Source organism: Triticum urartu, chromosome 2A (genome assembly GCF_056163025.1).
Source record: "Triticum urartu cultivar PI428250 chromosome 2A, HENAU_Tu73, whole genome shotgun sequence".
NCBI lineage: Eukaryota > Viridiplantae > Streptophyta > Magnoliopsida > Poales > Poaceae > Triticum > Triticum urartu.
The window spans coordinates 142,281,637-142,305,367 of NC_141874.1; the positions used below are offsets into that span (position 1 = coordinate 142,281,637).

The 23,731-nt window shown below is 47.3% G+C and overlaps 1 protein-coding gene across 1 annotated transcript; it reads left to right on the plus strand.

Moving 5' to 3' along the window:
* The first annotated feature begins 18,158 nt into the window (after positions 1–18,158).
* On the plus strand, positions 18,159–23,423 carry LOC125536283 (uncharacterized). Its single transcript, XM_048699473.2, has 15 exons — positions 18,159–18,465; positions 18,853–19,006; positions 19,100–19,147; positions 19,710–19,770; positions 19,897–19,929; positions 20,171–20,295; positions 20,773–20,907; positions 21,208–21,284; positions 21,372–21,619; positions 22,049–22,105; positions 22,179–22,347; positions 22,471–22,528; positions 22,613–22,698; positions 22,768–22,824; positions 23,021–23,423. The coding sequence occupies exons 2-15, from the start codon at positions 18,874–18,876 to the stop codon at positions 23,093–23,095; spliced, it is 1,362 nt and encodes a 453-aa protein (XP_048555430.1). The 5' UTR covers positions 18,159–18,465; positions 18,853–18,873; the 3' UTR covers positions 23,096–23,423.
* Positions 23,424–23,731: the final 308 nt, after the last annotated feature.

Genomic DNA, 23,731 nt, shown 5'->3' on the forward strand with positions numbered 1-23,731 from the left:
TTCTTGGTCCACCGCATAGGGGTTGCGGCGACGCTTCTCCCAAAACTCCTTGTTGGTCATCTTAGTCACAGTCTTCCCCTTTGGCTTGTTGGCGGATCGCTTCGATTGCTGAGGAGGTGGAGGAACACTTGCAGATGCACTTGCTGGAGGCGGTTGGGTGCTCGAGGAACCACCGGCTGGCTCTGAGGTGCGGTAGCATTTTGATGTAGCACGCCCGGGGTTGATACGGCGACCTTGCTGCTCGGAATGGTCATCACCTGGAGCCAAACACAAGAACACGCAAAACAACCAGAAAGAACGAGCATAAGCCAACAAACTCAACAAAAATGATCAAGGTAAGGCAGGAAAATGATGGAATTTGGCATGCAGCGGTAGTACCGTGACATGCCCGCGGTAGTACCGCCCCAAGCGGTAGTACCGCCCCAAAGAGAGCGGTAGTACCGCTCGAGGTCAAGCGGTAGTACCGCTCCAATGAGAGCGGTAGTACTGCTCGAGGCGGAGAAACAACAGTTTTCTATAGCACGAGGCGGTGAAACAGCGGTTTCCTACTACCGTGGTCAGATCCGGCACTACTGGCCTACCAAATTCAAAAATATACCCACCAAACTCTAATCGAGATAGTCTAGTTGCCTTCTCCAACCAACTCAAGCCTAGATTTAGCCAAAAATCTAGAGATGCAACCACCATTGCCCCTAAGAAACAAGATCTGAAAACGAGACAAAAGGAAAGAAGGAACGGGGGCAATACCGGCATCCATGGCAAGAGAACGAGGTGGGGATCGACTCCACCAAAGGAAATGGAGAGGGACGCCCCGGAGACGGAGATCCGCTGGAGCCCTCCCGTGGTGAGTGGAGGCTGGAGAGAGGAAGAGAAAAGAGGAGGTGAAGTGAATGGGTATGGGGGAGAAGAAACCTCCCCTGCCCCGACTTAACCCCCTGGTCCCGTCCCTCAGCGGTAATACCGTGCTGGGGACGGTAGTACCGCTTACGAGTGGTAGTACCGCGCACCACCAGCGGTAGTACCGCCCAGCACGCCACGGCAACTAAACAAACACGGCTTTTAGCTCGAGGGAAAAGCAAAACGGCAAGAAAAGAGAGCACACGAGCACACGAGAAACAACACACCTCTTCGAAAGAGGGCGGTGGCCGAGGCCACCTATGTTTGAGTTAAGAGGTATGGCGCCGCGAAGTTTTTAACCTTGGGCCCATGACCAAAACTCGTCTTTGAAGCACAAGTACCATCAACAATGGCTAAAGTGAAAGACTTGATCAATTTATGCATAATGGGGGAGGGAGAGTTCATTGAGAGAACAACACTCCCCCTATGTCCATGCCTACACCTCAACTAGACAACAAATTGAGCGTGGTGGGGTGTGCAAGGGTTCAAGCCACATTGCTCGAATCAATGATATTTAGCTCATGCCTTAACTCGCGAAATCTTGCTTCATCCAAGGGCTTCGTGAAAATATCTGCAAGGTTGTCATGAGTGTTGACATAGTTGAGCTCGATCTCTCCTCGCCTAATGTGCTCCTGGATGAAGTGGCCGAATCTCAATATGCTTCGTCTTGAAGTGTTGCACCGGGTTGAGAGAGATCTTGATGGCACTTTCATTATCACACCAAAGAGGCACTTTGTCACAAGTGACACCGTAATCCTTTAAAGTTTGCCTCATCCATAGGAGTTGTGCACAACAACTACCGGCGGCAACATACTCCGCCTCAGTGGATGAGAGAGACACACAACTTTGCTTTTTGGAAGACCAACTTACCAAAGAGCAGCCAAGGAATTGGCACCCTCTGGAAGTGGACTTCCTATCCACTTTGTCTCCCGCCCAATCGGAATCCGAGTACCCTACAAGCTTGAAGTTTGATCCTCTTGGGTACCATAAGCCAAAGTTTGGGGTATGAGCCAAATATCTAAATATACGTTTGACCGCCACATAGTGACTTTCCTTAGGTGCGGCTTGAAACCGTGCACAAATTCCCACACTCAACATGATGTCCGGTCTAGATGCACAAAGGTAAAGCAAGGATCCAATCATGGAACGATATACCTTTTGATCCACCACTTTACCATTGGGAAGTGAAGTTGGCACTTGGTAGGCATTGGAGTGGAGGCCGGCTTGACGTCACTTAGCTTGAATCTCTTGAGCATGTATTGAGTGTATTTGGATTGATTGATGAAGGTTCCTTCTCTTCTTTGCTTCACTTGGAACCCTAGAAAGAACTTCAACTCTCCCATGGAGGACATCTCGAACTTTGAGGTCATGAGAGCGGCAAATTCCTCATTGAAAGCTTTGTTAGGAGAACCAAAGATAATATCATCAACATATAATTGGCACACAAACAACTCCCCTTTGACCTTCTTAGTAAAAAGAGTGGGGTCGATTAGCCCAACTTCAAAACCACGGTCTTGTAACAACTCGGTAAGGTGGTCATACCACGCACGTGGGGCTTGTTTAAGGCCATAGAGTGCCTTATCGAGTTGATACACATGATCGGGAAAGTAGGGATCCTCGAACCCGGGGGCTTGCTTGACGTAAACTAATTCATTAATAGGACCATTAAGAAAAGCACTCTTCACATCCATTTGTCGTAACTTAAAGTTATGATGAGAAGCATATGCAATCAACATGCGAATGGATTCAAGACGAGCAATGGGAGCAAAGGTTTCACCGTAGTCGATACCCTCGACTTGGGAGTAGCCTTGTGCTACCAAACGAGCCTTGTTGCGAATGATAATCCCATGGGCATCTTGCTTGTTCTTGAATATCCACTTGGTTCCTATGACATTGTGATTCCCAGTCGGTCTTGGCACCAATCTCCACACTTTGTTGCGCTCGAAGTTGTTGAGTTCTTCATGCATGGCATTGAGCCAATCCGAATCTTCTAGCGCTTCATAGACCTTGTGGGGTTCCACATAAGAGACAAATGCGTGATGCTCACAATAATTTGCTAATTGTCTACGAGTGCTTACCCCCTTTCTTAAGCTTCCAAGCACATTCGTCATGAGATGATCCTTGGTGGAGAGCTTGGAAGCAACCTTGGCGGCACGACGCTCTAATTCCTCCTCGGAGGTGAGACGAGGAGTGGTCACTTGATCATCTTGAGCGTTGTCTTGGGCTTGTTCTTGTTCTTGAACTTGCTCGGAGGAGAAAACTTGACCTTGGGCATCACTTGATGTGATTACACCGTCTTGAGCATGATCTTGCCCTTGGCCATGTTCTTAAGGATGAGGGCCTTCATATTGTTCTTCGGAAGCATGTGGGCCTTAGGTTGGTGATGGCTCCACTTGAGTGGAGCTTTGTCCTTCTCCTTCGGCCACAAGGGGTTCCTCAATGGGTAGGATAAAGCCAACACCCATTCTTCTTATGGCTTGGGGAGGAATTTCATCACCTACATCACAAGTGCCACTTTGCTCCACTTGGGAGCCGTTATTCTCATCAAACTCCACATTACACGTCTCCTCAAAAAGTCCCGTGGATTTATTGAGGACACGGTAAGCATGAGAGTTTGTAGCATAGCCAACAAATATGCCCTCATAAGCTCTAGCCTCAAATTTAGATAACCGAACACCTTTCTTGAGAATGAAACACTTACACCCGAATACCCGAAAGTACTTGAGATTGGGCTTGTTACCGGTGAGTATCTCATATGGAGTATTGTTCAAGCCCTTGCGGAGGTAGAGCCGATTGGATGCATGACACGCGGTGTTGATGGCTTCGGCCCAAAAGTTGTACGGAGACTTGAACTCCGCCATCATGGTCCTTGCCGCATCCATCAACGTCCGGTTCTTCCTCTCCGCAACACCGTTTTGTTGAGGGGTGTAGGGTGCGGAATATTGATGCTTGATTCCCTCATCACTAAGAAATTCATCCAAGGTGTAGTTCTTGAACTCGATGCCGTTATCACTTCTTATTGTCAAGATCTTTGCATTGTGTTGACGTTGTGCTTCATTTGCAAAGTCAATGACGGTTTGTTGGGTCTCGCTCTTCCTCTTGAAGAAATACACCCAGGTGTACCTTGAGTAGTCATCCACAATCACCAAGCAATACTTCCTACCTCCAAGACTATCGAAAGATGGAGGCCCAAAGAGATCCATGTGAAGGAGCTCCAAAGGCCTCTTCGAATAAATGATCGTCGTGGGAGGGTGAGCCTTCTCATGTAGCTTTACTTCGATACAGGCACTGCAAGCACGATCTTTAGCAAAACTAACATTCGTTAGTCCACGGACATGGTCCCCCTTGAGGAGACTTTGCAAAGATCTCATATTGACATGGGCTAAACGGTGATGCCAAAGCCATCCCACATCAATTTTAGCCATTAGGCATGTCACGGTCTTAGTGGGTCGCTCCGAAAAGTTAATCACATATAGACCGTTCTCGACATGCCCAACAAAAGCTACTTTAAGAGTCTTGCTCCACAAGAGGGCCACGGTATCGATATCAAAGAAAGTGGCAAAGCCCATGATTGCAAGTTGACGAACGAAAAGTAAATTGTATGCAAGGGACTCAACAAGCATGACCTTCTCGATCGTGAGATCATGAGAGATGACCACCTTGCCAAGTCCCAATACCTTAGAAGATGAGGCGTCACCCCACTCGACATAGGTGGGCATAGATGGAACCTTGTGCACGTCCACCACCAAGTCCTTGCTTCCGGTCATATGATTTGTAGCTCCGCTATCGAGCAACCATGATCCACCACCGGAAGCAAACACCTACAAGAGATCAATGCTTGGTTTTAGGTACCCATTTTGCAATGGGTCCTTTGATGTTAGTAACAAGGGTCTTTGGAACCCAAATAGACCATTCAATGTACTCATGAAGAGAACCAACAAATTTGGCATAAACATGCCCATCACTAGCACGACATAACACATAAGAAGGATTAAAATCGCCGGCTTTGTTGGGAGGGGTGACATTGCCCTTCTTGACATTGTTCTTCTTCTTCTCCTCGGAGGCACTCTCTCCCTCCTTCACAAAGGTTTGCATGAGAGGAGGAGGTCATTTGGTCTTGTCATTCTTCTTCTTGTTCTTGGAGTCGGGCACGTACCCAACCCCTTCCTTGGCCAAAACCCCTTTTTGGTTGATCAAGAGATCGTTGAGGTTCTTTTTGCCTTGTATGCAAGTTGCAAGACCTCTCTCAAGTTGTCCCTTTAGCTTAGCGTTCTCCTCAACGAGATGCACATGCTCACAACACGGGTTAGTAGCATTTGCATTATCAATTAACATCATACGAGGGAAAGTGGCTTTTTCCTTGGTTAGCTTTACTTGAAGTTGATCATGAGACTCTTTGAGGCTAGCATGAGCACCCTTCAAGACCTTGTGAGCCTTGTCAAGTAGATCAAACTCCTCTTTGAGTCTAGCAAGATCAACCTCAAGTTCGTCCTTCTCGGAGTTTAGCACATGAGAAACTATGAGGACATGATCATAATATTTCTTTAACTTAGAATGATCAACGTTGTGTGACTCCTCAAGAGCCAAACGTAGACCATGCTCTTCCTCAAGAGCATTGGAAAGATCTGAAATCTCATCGGCATAGTCACGACTATTCCCTTCCATCTTAGTGATGGTGTCTTCGTGAGCCTCGATCATGTCATCGGCTTCACCAAGTTGTTCCAAGAGAGCAACAAAGTGCTTCTTGGATTTTCCGTTGAGTTTTCCCATAAAGGCCTCAAACTCGTTAGCCTCCACATTAGCTCCCTCAAGTTCATTAATGCTATCCGTTGGGGAAGGATGAGTAATGATGGTAGTTTTGATGTTGGGGGTTACCTTGTTGGTGGCTTTAGCCATGAGGCACTTGGCGGTGATGCTCTCATTGGGTGAGTCGAAGAGAGACACCCATGACGTCGTTGCAATGGCAACGGAGGCCATGGCAACCGACTCATCATCTTCATCATCTTCATCATCCTCATTGTACTCTTCTTGCACAACCAAAGCCTTGGGAGGAGTCTTCTTGGTGAAGTTGTTCTTGTTGGGGAACGACTGGGCCTTGTCCTTTCGGATGAGCTTGCCACCATTGTCTTCCCTCTTCTCATACAGGCATTCCGCAACGAAATGACTCACGTTGCCGCAATTGTAACAAGTCCTTACACGTTGCTTGCCCCTCATGCCACTCGAGTTGTTTTTGCTAAAGTTTGGCCTCGAGTTCTTCTTGCTCCAAAATTGCCTTGAAGCAAGTGCCATGTGTTCATTATATGCATACTTCGTATCTTCGGGATTGCTCTCCTCTTGTTCCTCTTCTTCTTATTCCACGGTGAGCTTGGCCTTCAATGCAAGGTTAGTCTTCTTTGCCCGTTGAGAACGGAGCACCGCATTGTCGGCGGTCTTGTCCAAAATGTTCATGGCCACAAACTCATCCAACACTTCGCTTGAGGTCAAAGTGTGGAAGTCCGGTTGTAGGATCGAAAGTATGTCTAGAGGGGGGTGATTAGACTACTTGACCAAATAAAAACTTAACCTTTTCCCAATTTTAGTTCTTGGCAGTTTTTAGCTATTGTAGGACAAGTCAAGCAATCATCACACAATTCAAGCAAGCATGCAAAGAGTATATTGGCAGCGGAAAGTAAAGCATGCAACTTGCAAGAATGTAAAGGGAAGTGTTTGGAGAATTCAAACGCAATTGGAGACACGGATGTTTTTCCCGTGGTTTGGATAGGTGGTGCTATCCTACATCCACGTTGATGGAGACTTCAACCCACGAAGGGTAACGGTTGCGCGAGTCCATTGAGGGCTCCACCCACGAAGGGTAATGGTTGCGCGAGTCCACGGAGGGCTCCGCCCACGAAGGGTAATGGTTGCGCGAGTCCACGGAGGGCTCCACCCACGAAGGGTCCACAAAGAAGCAACCACCCACGAAGGGTCCACGAAGAAGCAACCTTGTCTATCCCACCATGGCCATCGCCCACGAAGGACTTGCCTCACTAGCGGTAGATCTTCACGAAGTAGGCGATCTCCTTGCCCTTACAAACTCCTTGGTTCAACTCCACAATCTTGTCGGAGGCTCCCAAGTAACACCTAGCCAATCTAGGAGACACCACTCTCCAAAAAGTAACAAATGGTGTGTAGGTAATGAACTCCTTGCTCTTGTGCTTCAAATGATAGTCTCCCCAACACTCAACTCTCTCTCATAGGATTTGGATCTGGTGGAAAGAAGGTTTGAGTGGAAAGCAACTTGGGGAAAGCTAGAGATCAAGATTCATATGGTAGGAATGGAATATCTTGGTCTCAACACATGAGTAGGTGGTTCTCTCTCAGAACATATGAGTTGGAATTGTGTATGTGTTCTGATGGCTCTCTCCACGAATGAAGAGGAGGTGGAGGGGTATATATAGCCTCCACACAAAATCCAACCGTTACACACAGTTTTCCAATCTCGGTGGGACCGAATCAACAAACTCGGTCGGACCGAAAAGGTAAACCTAGTGACCGTTAGAGATTTTCGGTGGGACTGACATGCAACTCGGTAGGACCGATATGGTTAGGGTTTGGGCATAACGTAATCTCGGTGAGACCGATTACACAAACTCGGTGAGACCGAGTTTGGTAATAAGCTAACCAGAGAGTTGGTCAGGCAAACTCGGTGGGACCGATTTGCTCTTTCGGTGAGACCGAAAAGTTACAAAAGGGAAACAAAGAGTTTACATTGCAATCTCAGTGGGACCAATTTGCTCTTTCGGTGAGACCGAAAAGTTACGAAAGGGAAACAGAGAGTTTGCAATCCAATCTCGGTGAGACCGAGATCCCTATCGGTAGAACCGAATTGCTAGGGTTTGGCAGTGGCTTATGACAAGTGAAACTCGGTGGGGCCGGATAGAAAGAATTGGTAGGACCGAGTTTGGCTTAGGGTTTAGGTCATATGTGGATATGGGAAAGTAGTTGAGGGTTTTGGAGCATATCACTAAGCACATGAAGCAAGAGGCTCATTAAGCAACACCTCATCCCTCCTTGATAGTATTGGCTTTTCCTAAAGACTCAATGTGATCTTGGATCACTAAAATATAAAATGAAGAGTCTTGAGCTTTTGAGCTTGAGCCAATCCTTTGTCCTTAGCATTTTGAGGGTTCCACTTTCACATCCATGCCATGCCAATCATTGAGCTTTCCTGAAATAGTCATCTTGGAATAGCATTAGCTCAGTGAGCTATATGTTGTTATGAATTACCAAAACCACCTAGGGATAGTTGCACTTTCACCGGTCTTGACGAATGACGGAGGACATGGCCTTGTGATAGGGCATCATTGCCTTGAGGAATTTGCACTTGATCCAATTGTCATCCGTGTCCTTGCTCCCGTGATCTCGTAGTGAGACCGCGAGTTTGGTTACTCTCCGATAAAGCTCACGAGGTTCTTCATCTTCTTTCATTGCAAACTCATCGGCCTCATCTTGTACCACTTCATAATTGGAGCGTTGAATGCTTGCGCTTCCCCAGTAGAGAGAGGCAACACAATGCCATGCATCTTTGGCCAAGGCGAAGGGACGAAGATGAGGTAGGTCTTCGGGTGGAATTGCATCTTGAATGATGAAGAGAGCATTCTCATTGAATTGATTGTCCGCGGCTTCCCGAGGAGTGAAGTTGCTTGGATCATGTGGATAGAAACCTTCTTCAATGATTCTCCAAAGGTTAGTGTTCACATGATTTAAATGACGTTTAAAGCGGTAAACCCAAGAATCAAAATCCTCATTTTTCACAATCTTAGGGGGAGGACCGGCATGATTCAAATGAGTAGAAGGAACTGGTCCACCATAAACAAGTGGTGGTTCCACATGGGCAAAGATGTCGGTGCCATTCTTACCACTAGAAGAAGGAGCCTTTTCACTACTAGCTTCCCCCTTGTCGGGGATAGCATCCGTCACCTTGTTGGCGGGGTTACCCACTTTCAACGGTGCGGTGGATAGTTTAAGCCCCTCAAGAAATTTAGTAAACATGCTTTCAACTTCGGTCGTCATGGAGGTTTTCAATGTCTCCAAGGCCACATTGAACTCCTCACGAGAGACCGAGGTTCCCCCATCTCCCGTAGACGAGATCGGATTCACACCGGAGTGTTCCTCCACACCGTCTACGGTATCAACCATACTCTTTGGACGGTAAAGTCCTTAATAAAGAGACGAGGCTCTGATACCAATTGAAAGGATCGATATGGTTGACTAGAGGGGGGGGTTAATAGGCAACTACCAATTTTTACTTATCTTTACCAAATTAAACTTTGCATCAAAGTAGGTTGTCTAGATGTGCAACTAGGTGAGCAACCTATATGATGCAATAACAACAAGCATACAAGCAAGCAAGGGAAGAAAACACTAAAGAGCTTGCACAAGTAAAGGTAAGAGATAACCAAGAGTGGATCCGGTGAAGATGAGGATGTGTTACCGAAGTTCCCTCCTTTTGAGGGGAAGTACGTCTCCGTTGGAGCAGTGTGGAGGCACAATGCTCCCCAAGAAGCCACTAGGGCCACTGTATTCTCCTCACACCCTCACACAATGCGAGATGTCGTGATTCCACTATTGGTGCCCTTGAAGGCGGCGACCGAACCTTTACAAACAAGGTTGGGGCAATCTCCACAACTTAATCGGAGGCTCCCAACAAGACCACGAAGCTTCACCACAATGGACTATGGCTCCGTGGTGACCTCAACCGTCTAGGGTGCTCAAACACCCAAGATTAACAAGATCCGCTAGGGATGAGTGGGGGAATCGAAAATACCTTGGTGGAAGTGTAGATCGGGGCCTTCTCAACTACTCCCGAGCAAATCAACAAGTTTGATTGGCTAGAGAGATAGATCGGGTGAAAATGGAGCTTGGAGCATTTAATGGAGCTTGAGCAATAAATGGAGCATGGGGGAGGAAGAGGTAGGTGAAAGAGAAGAAGGGGACTCCCTTTTATAGTGGGGGCAACAATCCAACCGTTGCCCCCACCAACCAGCTCCGCACAGGGCGGTACTACCGCTGAGAGGGGCGGTACTACCGCCAGGACAGCGGTACTGCCGCGCCAGCCAGCGGTACTGGCGCGCTGAGGAGACTAGTAGGGAAAGGACCCAAACGCGGTACTACCGCGGTGGTAGGGGCGGTACTACCGCTCCTGGAACGGTACTACCGCCTCTACAACCGCAACTAGTGCCGCAAAACCTGACATGAGAAAAAGACCTCTCGAATCAAGGCGGTAGGAGCCAGACTGCCCAGCGGTACTACGGCAGCGGGGTCACGGGCGGTACTACCGCTGTGGACCGGTACTGCCGCTTGTGACCCTTCGGCCGTACTACCGCTGGGGCGTAGAAGAGAGAGAGAGAATCTCTCAAAGATGCTGAGGACAAGGCGGAGGTGCCAGGCACCCCAGCGGTACTACTACTATGGAGCCACGGGCGATACTACCGCTGTGGAGCGGTACTACCGCTTGGCTCCTCAGTGGTACTACCGCTGGGTTGCGCGGTACTACCGCTTGGACCTAGACAGGACAAGGAAGAGAGGAGAGATCTCTTCAATGGAATGGAGATGCTCGGAGGGTGAGAAGCTGATGTGTACGTGATGATTCCACCCATGTAATACCCCAGCGGACCCCCTCTTGATAGTACGGTGCCCTCTACACAACTAGTCCACCGAGAAAGAAACGAAAGAGCTACACCGTCTTGAAATACACTCCGAAGGGAAGAAAGCGTCTCGTGCCAGGGGAGAATCTATGAATTATTCAAAGCACAAGATTAGTCCGCAAACATGTTGTCATCAATCACCAAAACTACCTTGAGAGAGATATGTCGTTACAAACATCTTTCTGTGTTGCATCACTCTCTGGTTGAAGTAAAGGTTCGACAACCTCATCAAGTTCTATCTTCCTCCCACTCAATTCTTTCGAGAGAAACTCCTTCTCGAGAAAGGACTCGTTCTTAGCGACAAGCAATTTGCCCTCGGATCTGAGATAGAAGGTATACCCAACTGTCACCTTTGGGTATCCTATGAAGATGTGTTTGTCCCCTTTTGGGTTCGAGCTTCTCCGGCTGAAGCCTTAAGCATCGCAGCCCCAAACATTAAGAAACGACAACTTTGGTTTCTTGCCAAACCATATTCATACGACGTCGTCTCAATGGACTTAGATGGTGTCCTATCTAAAGTGAGTGCAGCTGTCTCTAACGCATATCCTCAAAATGAAAATGGTAGATCGGTAAGAGACATCATAGATCGCACCATATCTCATAAGGTTCAATTACGACGTCCGGACACACCATTACCCTGTGGTGTTCCAGGTGGCTTCAACTGTGAAACAATTCCACAATGTCTTAAGTGATTGCCAAACTCATAACTCAGAAAATCTCATCGATCAGATCGTAGGAATTTGATCTTCTTGTTAAGATGGTTCTTAACTTCACTCTGAAATCGCTTGAACTTTTCAAATGTTTCAGACTTGTGCTTCATTAAGTAAATATACCTATATCTACTCAAATCGTCAGTGAAGATGAGAAAATAGCGATATCCACCGCATGCTTCAATTCTCATTCACGCATCAGCATGTATGATTTCCAACAAGTCACTTGCCGTTTCATTGTACCTGAAAACGGGGTCTTAGTCATCCTTCCCATGAGGCATGGCTCGCATGTGTCAAGCGATTCAAAATCAAGTGACTCCAAACATCCATCGACACGGAGTTTCTTCATGCATCTTACGCCAATATGACCTAAGCGGCAGTGCCACAAGAAAGTGGTACTATCTACATCTTTTGGCGTGAACATGTGTATTACCACGACCGAGATTCACTGAACCATTCACATAGGGTGCATGACCATGAAAGGTATTATTCATGTAAACAGAATAACCATTATTCTCTAACTTAAATGAATAACCGTATTGCAATGAACATGATCTAATCATATTCATGCTCAACGTAGACACCTGATAACATTTATCTAGGTTCAATACTAATCCCGAAGGCAGATGGAGCGTGCGATGGTGATCTCATCAACTTTGGAAACACTTCCAACACACATCGTCACCTCGCCCTTAGCCAGTCTCCATTTAGTCCGTAGCTTTTGTTTCAAGTCACCAATAATAGCAACCGAACCGGTATCCAATACCCAGGTGCTACCAGGAGTACTAGTGAGGTACACATTAATAACACGTATATACTTTGTTGAAGTTGCCAGCCCTCTTATCTACCATGCATTTGGGATAATTCCGCTACCAGTGACCGTTCCCCTTACAATAGAAGCACTTAGTCTCGGGTTTGGGTTCAACCTTGGGTTCCTTCACTGGAGCGGCAACTGGTTTGCCATCCATGAAGTTTCCCTTCTAGCCCTTGCCCTTCTTGAAACCAGTGGTCTTGTTAAACCATCAACACTTGATGCTCCTTCTTGATTTCTACCTTTTGCGGTCTTAAGCACCGCGAACAGCTCCGGGATCAACTCCATCCCTTGCATGTCATAGTTCATCACGAATATCTAGTAGCTTAGTGATAGTGGCTAGAGAACTCTATCAATCACTATCTTATCTGGAAGTTTAACTCCCACTTGATTTAAGTGATTGTAGCACCCAGACATTCTGAGCACATGCTCACTAGCTGAGCTATTCTCCTCCATCTTGTTGGCAAAAGAACTTGTCAGAGGTCTCATACCTCTCAACACGGGCATGAGCCTGAAATCCCAATTTTAGCTCTTGGAACATCTCATATGTCTTATGGCGTTCAAAACGTCATTGGAATCCCGATTCTAAGCCGTAAAGTATGGTGCACTAAACTATCAAGTAGTCATCAGGATGTGTCTGTCAGGTGTTCACAACATCCACAGACGACGTTGTAGGGGTTTGCACATCGAGCGGTGCATCAAAGACGTAAGCCTTCTGTGTAGCAGTGAAGACACTCCTTGGACTACGGACCCAGTCCGCATCATTGCTTACCATATATTTCAATTTAGTCTTTCTCTAGGAACGTATTGAAATAGGGAGCTACAACGTGAGCTATTTATCTACAACATATTTGCAAAGACAATTTAGACTATGTTCATGATAATTAAGTTCATCTAATCAAATTATTTAATGAACTCCCACTCAGATAGACATCCCTCTAGTCATCTAAGTGATACATGATCCGAGTCAACTAGGCCATGTCCGATCATCACGTGAGATGGACTAGTCATCATCGGTGAACATCTTCATGTTGACCATATCTTGTATACGACTCATGTTCGACCTTTCGGTCTTCCGTGTTCCGAGGCCATGTCTGTACATGCTAGGCTCGTCAAGTCAACCTAAGTGTATTGCGTGTGTAAATCTGGCTTACACCCGTTGTATTCGAACGTTAGAATCTATCACACCTGATCATCACATGGTGCTTCGAAACAACGAACCTTCACAACGGTGCACAGTTAGGGGGAACACTTTCTTGAAATTATTGCGAGGGATCATCTTATTTAAGCTACCGTCGTTCTAAGCAAATAAGATGTAAAACATGATAAACATCACATGCAATCAAATAGTGACATGATATGGCCAATATCATTTTGCTCCTTTTGATCTCCATCTTCGGGGCGCCATGATCATCATCGTCACCGGCATGACACCATGATCTCCATCATCGTGTCTTCATGAAGTCGTCTCGTCAACTATTACTTCTACTACTATGGCTAACGGTAGCAATAAAGTAAAGTAATTACATGACGTTTAAGTTGACACGCAGGTCATAAATAAATTAAGACAACTCCTATGGCTCCTGCCGGTTGTCATACTCATCGACACGCAAGTCGTGATTCCTATTACAAGAACATGATCAATCTCATACATCACATATATCATTCATCACATCCTTTTGGCCATATCACATCACAAGGCATATGCTGCAAAAACAAGTTAGACGTCCTCTAATTGTTGTTGCAAATTTTTTACGTGGCTGCTATAGGTTTCTAGCAAGAACGTTTCTTACCTACGCCAAAACCACAACATGATATGCCAATTTCTATTTACCCTTCATAAGGACCCTTTTCATCGAATCCGATCCGACTAAAGTGGGAGAGACAGACACCCACTAGCCACCTTATGCAACTAGTGCATGTCAGTCGGTAGAACCTATCTCACGTAAGAGTACGTGTAAGGTCGGTCCGGGCCGCTTCATCCCACGATGCCGCCGAATCAAGATAAGACTAGTAACGGCAAGTAAATTGACAAAATCGACGCCCACAACAACTTGTGTTCTACTCGTGCATAGAAACTACGCATAGACCTAGCTCATGATGCCACTGTTGGGGATCATAGCAGAAATTTAAAATTTTCTACGCATCACCAAGATCAATCTATGGAGTAATCTAGCAACGAGGGGAAGGGGAGTGCATCTACATACCCTTGTAGATCGCTAAGCGGAAGCGTTGCAAGAACGCGGATGAAGGAGTCGTACTCGCAGCGATTCAGATCGCGGTTGATTCCGATCTAAGCGCCAAACAACGGCGCCTCCGTGTTCAACACATGTGCAGCCCGGTGACGTCTCCCATGCCTTGATCCAGCAAGGGGAGAAGGAGAGGTTGGGGAAGACTCCATCCAGCAGCAGCACGACAGCGTGGTGGTGAAGGAGGAGCGTGGCAATCCTGCAGGGCTTCGCCAAGCACCGCGGGAGAGGAGGAGGACTTGGGAGAGGGGGAGGGCTGCGCCGGAACTTGGGTGCGGCTGCCCTCCCACCCCCCACATATATATAGGGGCAAGGGAGAGGGGGCCCGGCCCCCTCAGATCCAATCTGAGGAGGGGGCGGCGGCCAGGGGGGTTGCCTTGCCCCCCAAGGCAAGGGGGCGCCGCCTTTAGGGTTCCCCCAAACCCTAGGCGCGCGGGCCCTAGGGGGGGAGGCGCCCAGCCCACTAAGGGGCTGGTCCCTCTCCACACATAGCCCATAGGGCCCTCCGGGGCAGGTGGACCCCCGGAACCCCTTCGGTTGTCCCGGTACAATACCGGTAACCCCCCCCCCCCTGAATTATTCCGGTGACCGTATGATGACTTCCCATATATAAATCTTTACCTCCGAACCATTCCGGAACTCCTCGTGATGTCCAGGATCTCATCCGGGACTTCGAAAAACATTCGGTAACCACGTACATCTATTCCCTATAACCCTAGCGTCATCGAACCTTAAGTGTGTAGACCCTACGGGCTCGGGAGTCATGCAGACATGGCCGAGACAACTCTCCAGTCAATAACCAACAGCGGGATCTGGATACCCATGTTGGCTCCCACATGCTCCATGATGATCTCATCGGATGAACCACGATGTCAAGGATTCAATCAATCCCGTATACAATTCCCTTTGTCTATCGGTACGATACTTGCCCGAGATTCAATCGCCGGTATCCCGATACCTTGTTCAATCTCGTTACCGGCAAGTCTCTTTACTCTTTCCGTAACACATCATCCCGTGATCAACTCCTTGGTCACATTGTGCACATTATGATGATGTCCTACCGAGTGGGCCCAGAGATACCTCTCCGTTACACGGAGTGACAAATCCCAGTCTCGATTCGTGCCAACCCAACAGACACTTTCGAAGATACCCGTAGTGCACCTTTATAGCCACCCAGTTACGTTGTGATGTTTCGCACACCCAAAGCACTCCTACGGTATCCGGGAGTTGCACAATCTCATGGTCTAAGGAAATGATACTTGACATTAAAAAAGCTTTAGCATACGAACTACACGATCTTGTGCTAGGCTTAGGATTGGGTCTTGTCCATCACATCATTCTCCTAATGATATGATCCCGTTATCAACGACATCCAATGTCCATGGTCAGGAAACCGTAACCATCTATTGATCAACGAGCTAGTCAACTAGAGGCTTACTAGGGACATGGTGTTGTCTATGTATCCACACATGTATCTGAGTTTCCTATCAATACAATTCTAGCATGGATAATAAATGATTATCATGAACAATGAAATATAACATAATAATAGCTAATTTATTATTGCCTCTAGGGCATATTTCCAACATTCTTGCCCGAGAGAGAGATTTTCCACGGGCGGTGGTTCCCTGCCTTCCCGGCGTCCCTCCCACGCAGGCCAGAGGTCTCTGACCCCCGATCGCCGGATAAGGGAGGGGAAAGAGGGGAGGTGATATCTCTATGGTGGTGGCCGCCATTGCCGCCCGAGAGGAAAACAAAACCCTAACGAGAGGGGAAGTTCTGCAGGTGTTTTAAGCGTATCTTAGAGCATCTCCAGTCGCGCCCCCAATAAGGCCCCCCAGGCGAGTTTTCGGCCGCCGGCGCCAAAAAATCGGCCCAGTCACGCCCCCTAGAGCCCAATTTTCGCCGCCTTGGGCCGAAATTGGCGCCAGCGGACCCAACCCGACCCGGCGTGCTGGGGGCGCTCGGGGGCGCCGGGCGAATCTTTTTTGGCGCAAAAGAGCCGCGAGCCCTCCTTGCCAGCGACTCGTCTCGCTTCTCGCCGCTTCGTCGTCCTCATCGCCTTGTTTCCCGCGGCGAATCAATGCCAAAGCTGCCGCGCGCTGCCGCGCCGGTCAGCCTCCGCCATTGATGCCTCACGGGCGGCGCAGTGAAAACGAGACGACGCGCGTCCCCTCGCATGCCACGCGTACGCGCGGCGCCTCCGCCTACATAAAGCCGACCCCAGCGCACCGGGGGCACGCATAGAGTCTCCACCGCCGGCGCCACCTTTCTCCCCCTTCCCCCCTCTTCTCTCGCCGTCTCTAGCTCAAAGAATGGCCGAACACTTCCCAGGCGACGGCGCGGCGGCGAACGGCTTCGGCCGCCGCCACCTTTACGAGAACGAAGCTCGGCTCCTCTTCGAGGCCGAGTACCCGGTCCCGCTGGACATGCGGGTGCCCGGGGCCTGGAGAATCAGCGCTGGCGGGGGCCCAGTGCCGCCACCGCCCACCGGGGCGGCGCGGCGCGCGGAGATCGCGCGTATCCGCTCCTCCTTGCTGCGGGCGGCGAGGGAGGGGCCACACTACGTCCCCGACATCCTACTCTGGGAGCCATACTTCCGCCGCCGCCACGCCGAGCAACTCGAGGCCACCAACGGCGTCGTTCCCTTCGGCAGGCTCAACTCCGAGGGGAGGCGCCGATGGTGGGGCGTGCGCGGCCGCACGCTGGAGGCTGTCCTCGAGTACATCGAGGGCGGCAACACGCCGAGACTGGAGTACCCCTCCCCCCGTCCTTCTCTCGCCGTCGTGGGAGCTCATGGACGCCGAGGCGCATGGACCCCGGGGCGTCCTCCTCCTCGTCAGGTCGGTCAACCGTCTCTCCCTGCCTCCGCCCCGTCAAGCCGGAGCCCCAGGACACGCCCCAGGAGACGCCTGTCAGCGCGCGCACCCGCAGCTCCGGCGTCTGCATCGACGACTCCGCCCCCGCCTCTGGCCGCCTCGTCCTTGTTAGGCCGAAGCCGGAGCCCGGCCTCCCCGCGGAGTATGAGGAGATAGCCCGGCGCTACTTCTCCGACGAGGACGCCCTACGGTGGGCGCGGGACGACTACCTCGGCGACGAGGTGGTCCAGCAGCGCCGGGCCTTGGAGGAGATAGCCGCCCGCAAACGTGGGTGCGAGGACGAGCACGGCGTCGTGGGCCTCGACAGCGACGCCCCCGGACCGTCCAACCCGCCGCGCCAACCGGGGGAGGGTTGCAGCAGGGACGGCGGCCGCGGCGGGAGACGACGACGACGACGGCGACGACTACACGCGGTTCTACCGCCTCCTCGGCATTTAGATCTGCAAGGCGGTGGGCGGCGAGGAGCGGCGAGGGAGACGACGAGGAGTAACCTAATAGCTTTTTTTTTTCTTTTTGTAAAATATTTTAAATATGAACGAACTCGTCGAAGTTTGGTTGAATTTACGCCGTGTTTGTGCCGTAATTTATATTTTCAGAAAAACGTGGGCACCATGACTGGGGGACATCACGTCCCCAACGCGTCGTTTATCGCCGGTGCGTCCCAGGAACGATTTTTAGCGCATCCTAAGAGCCCAACGGCTGGAGATGTTTTTAATGGCCCAATGACGAGGAGCCGCTCCCGTGACCACACAACCCAATGTGCTACAACGTTCCACGGGCTGGCTCGTTTACTAAATGTGCCGCGCCTGGGCCAGGAAGCAAGGCAGGTGGGCCAGCACGGCACGGCCCGTCCAGCACGGCACGGCCCGTCTAATAAACATGTCTCTGTGGGCCGTGCCGTGCTGGCCTTTTGGCCAGCTCTGCTCCCACCGCTAAAAAAAAAAGAGAAACCCACTGACTCCCGACTCCGACTCCCGTCCCCGATTCTCCTCCCGATCTCGCAGGCTCGCCGCCTGCCTCGCCGCACGCCGTCGCCGCCACCGGTTGCCAGGAGGCAAAGAGCCGGCCCTGCCCACAGCGCCCACCCAGCGCCCCTGCCCGCCCCACCCACCGGTCGCCCACCGCCGCACCGCGGCCTTGCCAGTCGGCGCCCGGCAGCCGCCCATTCCGCATTCGGCAGCAGTCCTGCCCTGCGGCCGGCGGTGTGCAGTTGCAGCGGCCAGCCAATTTGAGGTGCCTTTTCTCCATTCCCCAAGTTTTGGTTGGTCTCATTAGGAATTTAAGGTTTATATTCATGGATTATCTATCAGGTGGATTATGACAGTGCTATCTGCCACGTACATTAACACATACACATAACTTTGCACATAATTTCTTGTGTCCAATTATGTCATCATGATTGATATTTTTTTTAGGGAATCATAAACGATACTAGAATGTAAATTTTCGCTATGTCCAATTATGTCATCATGATTGATACTAGAATGTAAATTTTTGCTGTGTCCAATCAGGTGAATTATGATTTTACACAGAATTTGCTGTGTCCAATCAGGTGGATTATGATAGTGCTATTGGTAAATTATAATTAGTATGTTAACATGTCATATTTACAAATCCTAGACCCGCCACTGATCAGCGGCGATGGCGATCCGACACTACTGGTCGATGGCTGTCGCAGCCGTTGGGTTCCGCCTCGTTCTGGTGCTCTTCGGCGGAGACCTCCACCTTGCATCCCGCCCGGAGGTCTCCACCCCCCTCACGTCCCTCCGCCGCCGTAAGCACACCTCCTTGCTCTCAGTCCTTGCCCTGCAAACCCCAGCCCTTTTGTGATGTCGGCGTTCTCGTTTGCCTCCTGTGTATGTTGCAGTGGCAGAAGGTTACTGGCTGAAGCAGGCGTCCATGTCACCCTATTCCGGTACGTTACGCACCTCCCCTCTTTGATCGCTTTGCTAACTTTTAGCACTTCACATTTGCAACAGAATGGCCCAAATTTTGAGGCCAGGATAGTTGGGTGGGAGGTGGTATTATTAGGTAGTACTCCCTCCATTTCTAAATATAAGTCTTTTTAGAGATTTCCCTAGGGACTACATACGGATGTATATAGACATATTTTAGAGTGTAGATTCACTCATTTTGCTCCGTATGTAGTCCATATTGGAATCTCTAAAAGGACTTATATTTAGGAACAGAGGGAGTATTACAGAGCAATTTTTAAAATGCTTGACTGGGTTTCTACTGAATACTGATAGACATTATTTCATGTTCATTTTTCTGTAATGAACTACTGATAATTCCTGATGGATGAAATATGATATGACTGAATGACTCCTACTTAGCATCAGAGGCCTAGATGCTTCTTGCGATTACATCATAAATCTTAGCAATTAGCCATGATATTTTGCTCTTTGTAATGTTGATCTGTTAACAGTTTGTACTTGTAAATGATGGTCCAGCCTGTTGAGTGATCTGTTTTTCAGGTTCGATGTATCATGGTTCCCCTTTGCTTCTATCAGTTCTTGGTCCGCTAACCAGCAAAAGGTGATAGGTCCTTCGTTTTGATGCTTCTTTGATCATTTCTTTGATGTCGCCACTCTTGCTATGTCTCTTCATTTGACCAGATCACCATATAAAATGTTAGCATTCTAACACTCCATGATGTCACAGGTCAGGTGGACACCATTCTCATATATATTGCAGGTAAATAAGTAGCTATGTACTTTTCATTTAAACCAGTATATGTTTGTCTACGATTAATAACTTGTCCAAGTATACCTGATATTCATAGAAGAAAATCAGTTTTCTTAGGCTTTACTTTTTATGTTCTTTATCTTGCCCATGGTATCATTCAAACCAAAAAAAATGTAACCATAAACATTTTCACGACTTCTGCATTTTGCTGGCAGTCATGTAATATTACACTCATGAATGCACAACACAGTTTGGTTTTTGTGGCTGTAGATTTTATAGCTGCTATGCTCATTCGATCAACTGGGCGTACACTCCAAATGGCACGTAACAGAAGTTTGAAGTCTCTTGACCTCAGAAAATCAGTGAACAATTCTGGTGAGTCATACTAGTTAATGTTATACTTGAGATGTGCTTTATTGAATCTTGAGCTAAATTTGCCTTTTGTTTGGCACCACTCTCTACTTATTTTCCCAAGTACCAACAATCAGAAAAGGTTTTGAATTTTTGATACTTGTGACGGACAGCCCCGGAAGTGAAATCTTAGAGATGTTTTATTTGTCAAGTAGTTGTTGTCATTCTAAGCTTTATATTTTCTTAAAGAAGGAAGCCCACTTTTTTGACTTTTCCTTTACAAGGAATAAAAAGGGTTATATGAATTTGCCTTGTGGAATTTAATGTGTATAGTCCTCTGCTTGCCTGATAGTGTGAATTTGTTGTTGGTAAGCGAAAAATATACAATCTTGTCTGGAAACGTGTGAATGGAACATTACTCTCTTTGAGTCAGATGCTTTGTGCTTGTGATGCTTACTAATTGTTTATAGTACTGATTATCATGTTTGTTGACACTTACAGTGAACGTAAGCGCAGGAGACACTGCTTCTCTAATATATCTGTGGAACCCTTGGACAATAATCACCTGTGTGGGTTCATGTACATCACCAATTGAGAATTTAATGGTCGTGATAATGTTACATGGAGCCTGTTCACGTAAGTTAAACTCAACGTGTTTCCCTCTAGCCTTCTCGGTTTTTCAATATATCTCTTATACTTCCTCCGTCCCAAAATAAGTGTCGCTTACTTAGTACAATTTTGCACTAAAGTTGTACTAGATCAGCGACACTTATTTTGGGATGGAAGGAGTATTACTTACACTAGTTGTTTGCCTCATTGTTTGGCTTCTATTTGGCAAATCCTCAGTTAATAACATTTTTATGGAAGATAGTACAATGATCTTCAGACAACCTAGAATTGCCCAAATCTAATGCAACATCCTTGCAATTTTTATAGGTCTTGCGCCGCTTGCTGCATTTGGATATGTTATGGCAACACACCTTTCTCTTTATCCTGCAATTCTCATTCTACCTGTATGTGTCACAACCATTTTTTTTTCAATGTTCAATGGTATGTACATGCCATTTATCTGCATTGCTGATCAACTGTTAGTTTTTCAGGTTGCTCTTTTATTGGGTTATGGTCCAGATACTCCTCCAACTAAAGTATTTCTTCAAAAAGGCTTGAGTGCCAATAAAATTGACATGTCAGATAATGGAAAAGGTACTAGCCAAAAAGGTTTTGGACAATTCTCATGGAAACCAATACTCCACTTCATATTGTGGGTGTTTATCTGGTCATGTTATGTGCTGTTATTGAACAGCATTATTCTAAATAAAGTGGGTGGCCTTCAGGAGATGTTTGAAAAGTAAGTTGTTCGACCATTTAATTCTTTTGTAGTCATCAAAACCATGTGAAAGAGTGTAATATTTTCTGTTAACCCTTTCTTTTTAATGAAAGGGGTTTCCCCCGCTCCATTTTATAGAATGAAGCACATTTTCTGTTAACTTCCCCCATTCATGGTGAATTTTAAAGGAGAAATGAATACAAGTCTTATTTATGAATTCAATTTAATTTTGGATATTTGCGTACTCTTATCAGCATTATCGGTATCCTCTCCATTTCCCCAACATTTCAACTTTGTTGTTGGGCCTCATTTAGTCAAAATCGTCTTTTGTTGCAATTGACTGCCTTTATCTGTTACCAAATGCCTAGTATCGACTTGTGTGCGTTGCAATTGACTGGCTTTTATCTGTTACCAAATGCCTATTATTGACTTGTGTGCATTGTTTTGCAGGACATATGGTTTTATCCTTACAGTGAAAGATTTATCACCAAATATTGGTGTGTTATGGTAAGTCTTAAGAAAGTGTAATTGGAACCCAAGTATAGTTTGACTAATCTAATTCGTTTGAGAATTAATGCAGGTATTTCTTTGCCGAAGTCTTCGACTTCTTCAGAAGCTTCTTTCTTATAGTCTTTAATATGAACATCATTTTTATGGTCTTGCCATTGGCTATCCGTTTGAAGCATCGGCCGTGCTTCCTTGCCTTTGTTTACACAGCAATTGTCGCAATGCTGAAATCTTATCCCTCGGTGAGTATATTTTACATGGTATTTCTGATGGATTTAATCCCTTGACTGCATAAGGTTGATGTTTAGTTTTGTTTCATGTTTTGCTCTTTTGTTTTTATTCCTAAATTCATGCTTATCTTGAAGGCTGGAGATTCAGCTCTATATCTAGGACTTCTAGGCCTATTCGCCAATGAATTAGCGGGTACCTAAACTGCTGCTATCGAATATTTTTGAATTAGTGTGCAATATTTAAGAAGTTAATGCTCTTTAACTTTCCATCCTGCAGAGATGCAGTTCACCTTCTTCTTGTTTTTTGGATATATTGGAGTCTCTCTCCTTAGCCCTGTCATGCATAACCTATGGATCTGGAGGGTCTCTCTCTCTCTCTCTCTTTCTACACACACATGTTGTGTACTGTTACTAACATGGCAGTGTTCACAGGGTACTGGTAACGCAAATTTCTACTTCGCGACTGGTTTAGCTTATACCTGCCTTCAGGTAACTATCCCTTTGTGTGAGCACAATATTGAATGTTCCTTAGAATGCTGACTGATTGTTCCTTCAGGTAACATCTCAGCTAGTAGTCGTGTTTCTTAACTTAGAAATCTGAGGGATTGTAGCATGTATAGTTTCTCTCACTCGCCCTTTTGACATATGTATTATATAATTAATGTTTGCCTTTTCTTTTTTACAGACCGTGTTGGTTGTAGAGACTGTAAGTTCAATGATAAAGCATGACAGGAAACTAAGGCTACTTACAAAAGCCTAACATCATTCCTCAGAAGGTCAGCACGTCAGATTCTTTTCTTGCTGGTTCCCTATGATGCGAACTTGCGACCAGTTTGCCGTTCTGGGATTCTGGGTAGATGTAGTGGATGATGTTTCATGTCATTTTGTATTGTACCTCCCACATTTGTACAATATGGACCAGATTGCTTAGCCAGGATTAGAGAAAGAATATAGGTTTCTCCCTCGAAGCTAACTATAGTCGGCACTGAATTTCTCCATGGATCCTTTGATTACTGCCTTGCCTGATCTTGGTGAAATTTATCCCTGGTAGCCTGTGCAATCAGCTTGTCAGGTAGCCTTTGGATGCCTCTGCTTTCGTTGTCAAGTCCATTTTCTTTCATCTTGGTAAAGCCGAGGTCATTGTCAGTCACACGTTGCAGTATTATCCCCTATGTACTGCAAATCAATGTTCAGAGATGTTCCTGGCACAGAAACCTTTGAACTGCAACAGAATTTCCTTCCGATCCCAGATAGTAAGTTGAGTTGCTGATAACTGATCGAGCGTACTACTTTACCTATTTATTTATCGTTAATTGTAGTTATATTCGAGCTTAATTTAGGCTTAACTGTAACCTCATGCGATGATTTTGTCCATATGCTCCTGTTTCTGTGCGTG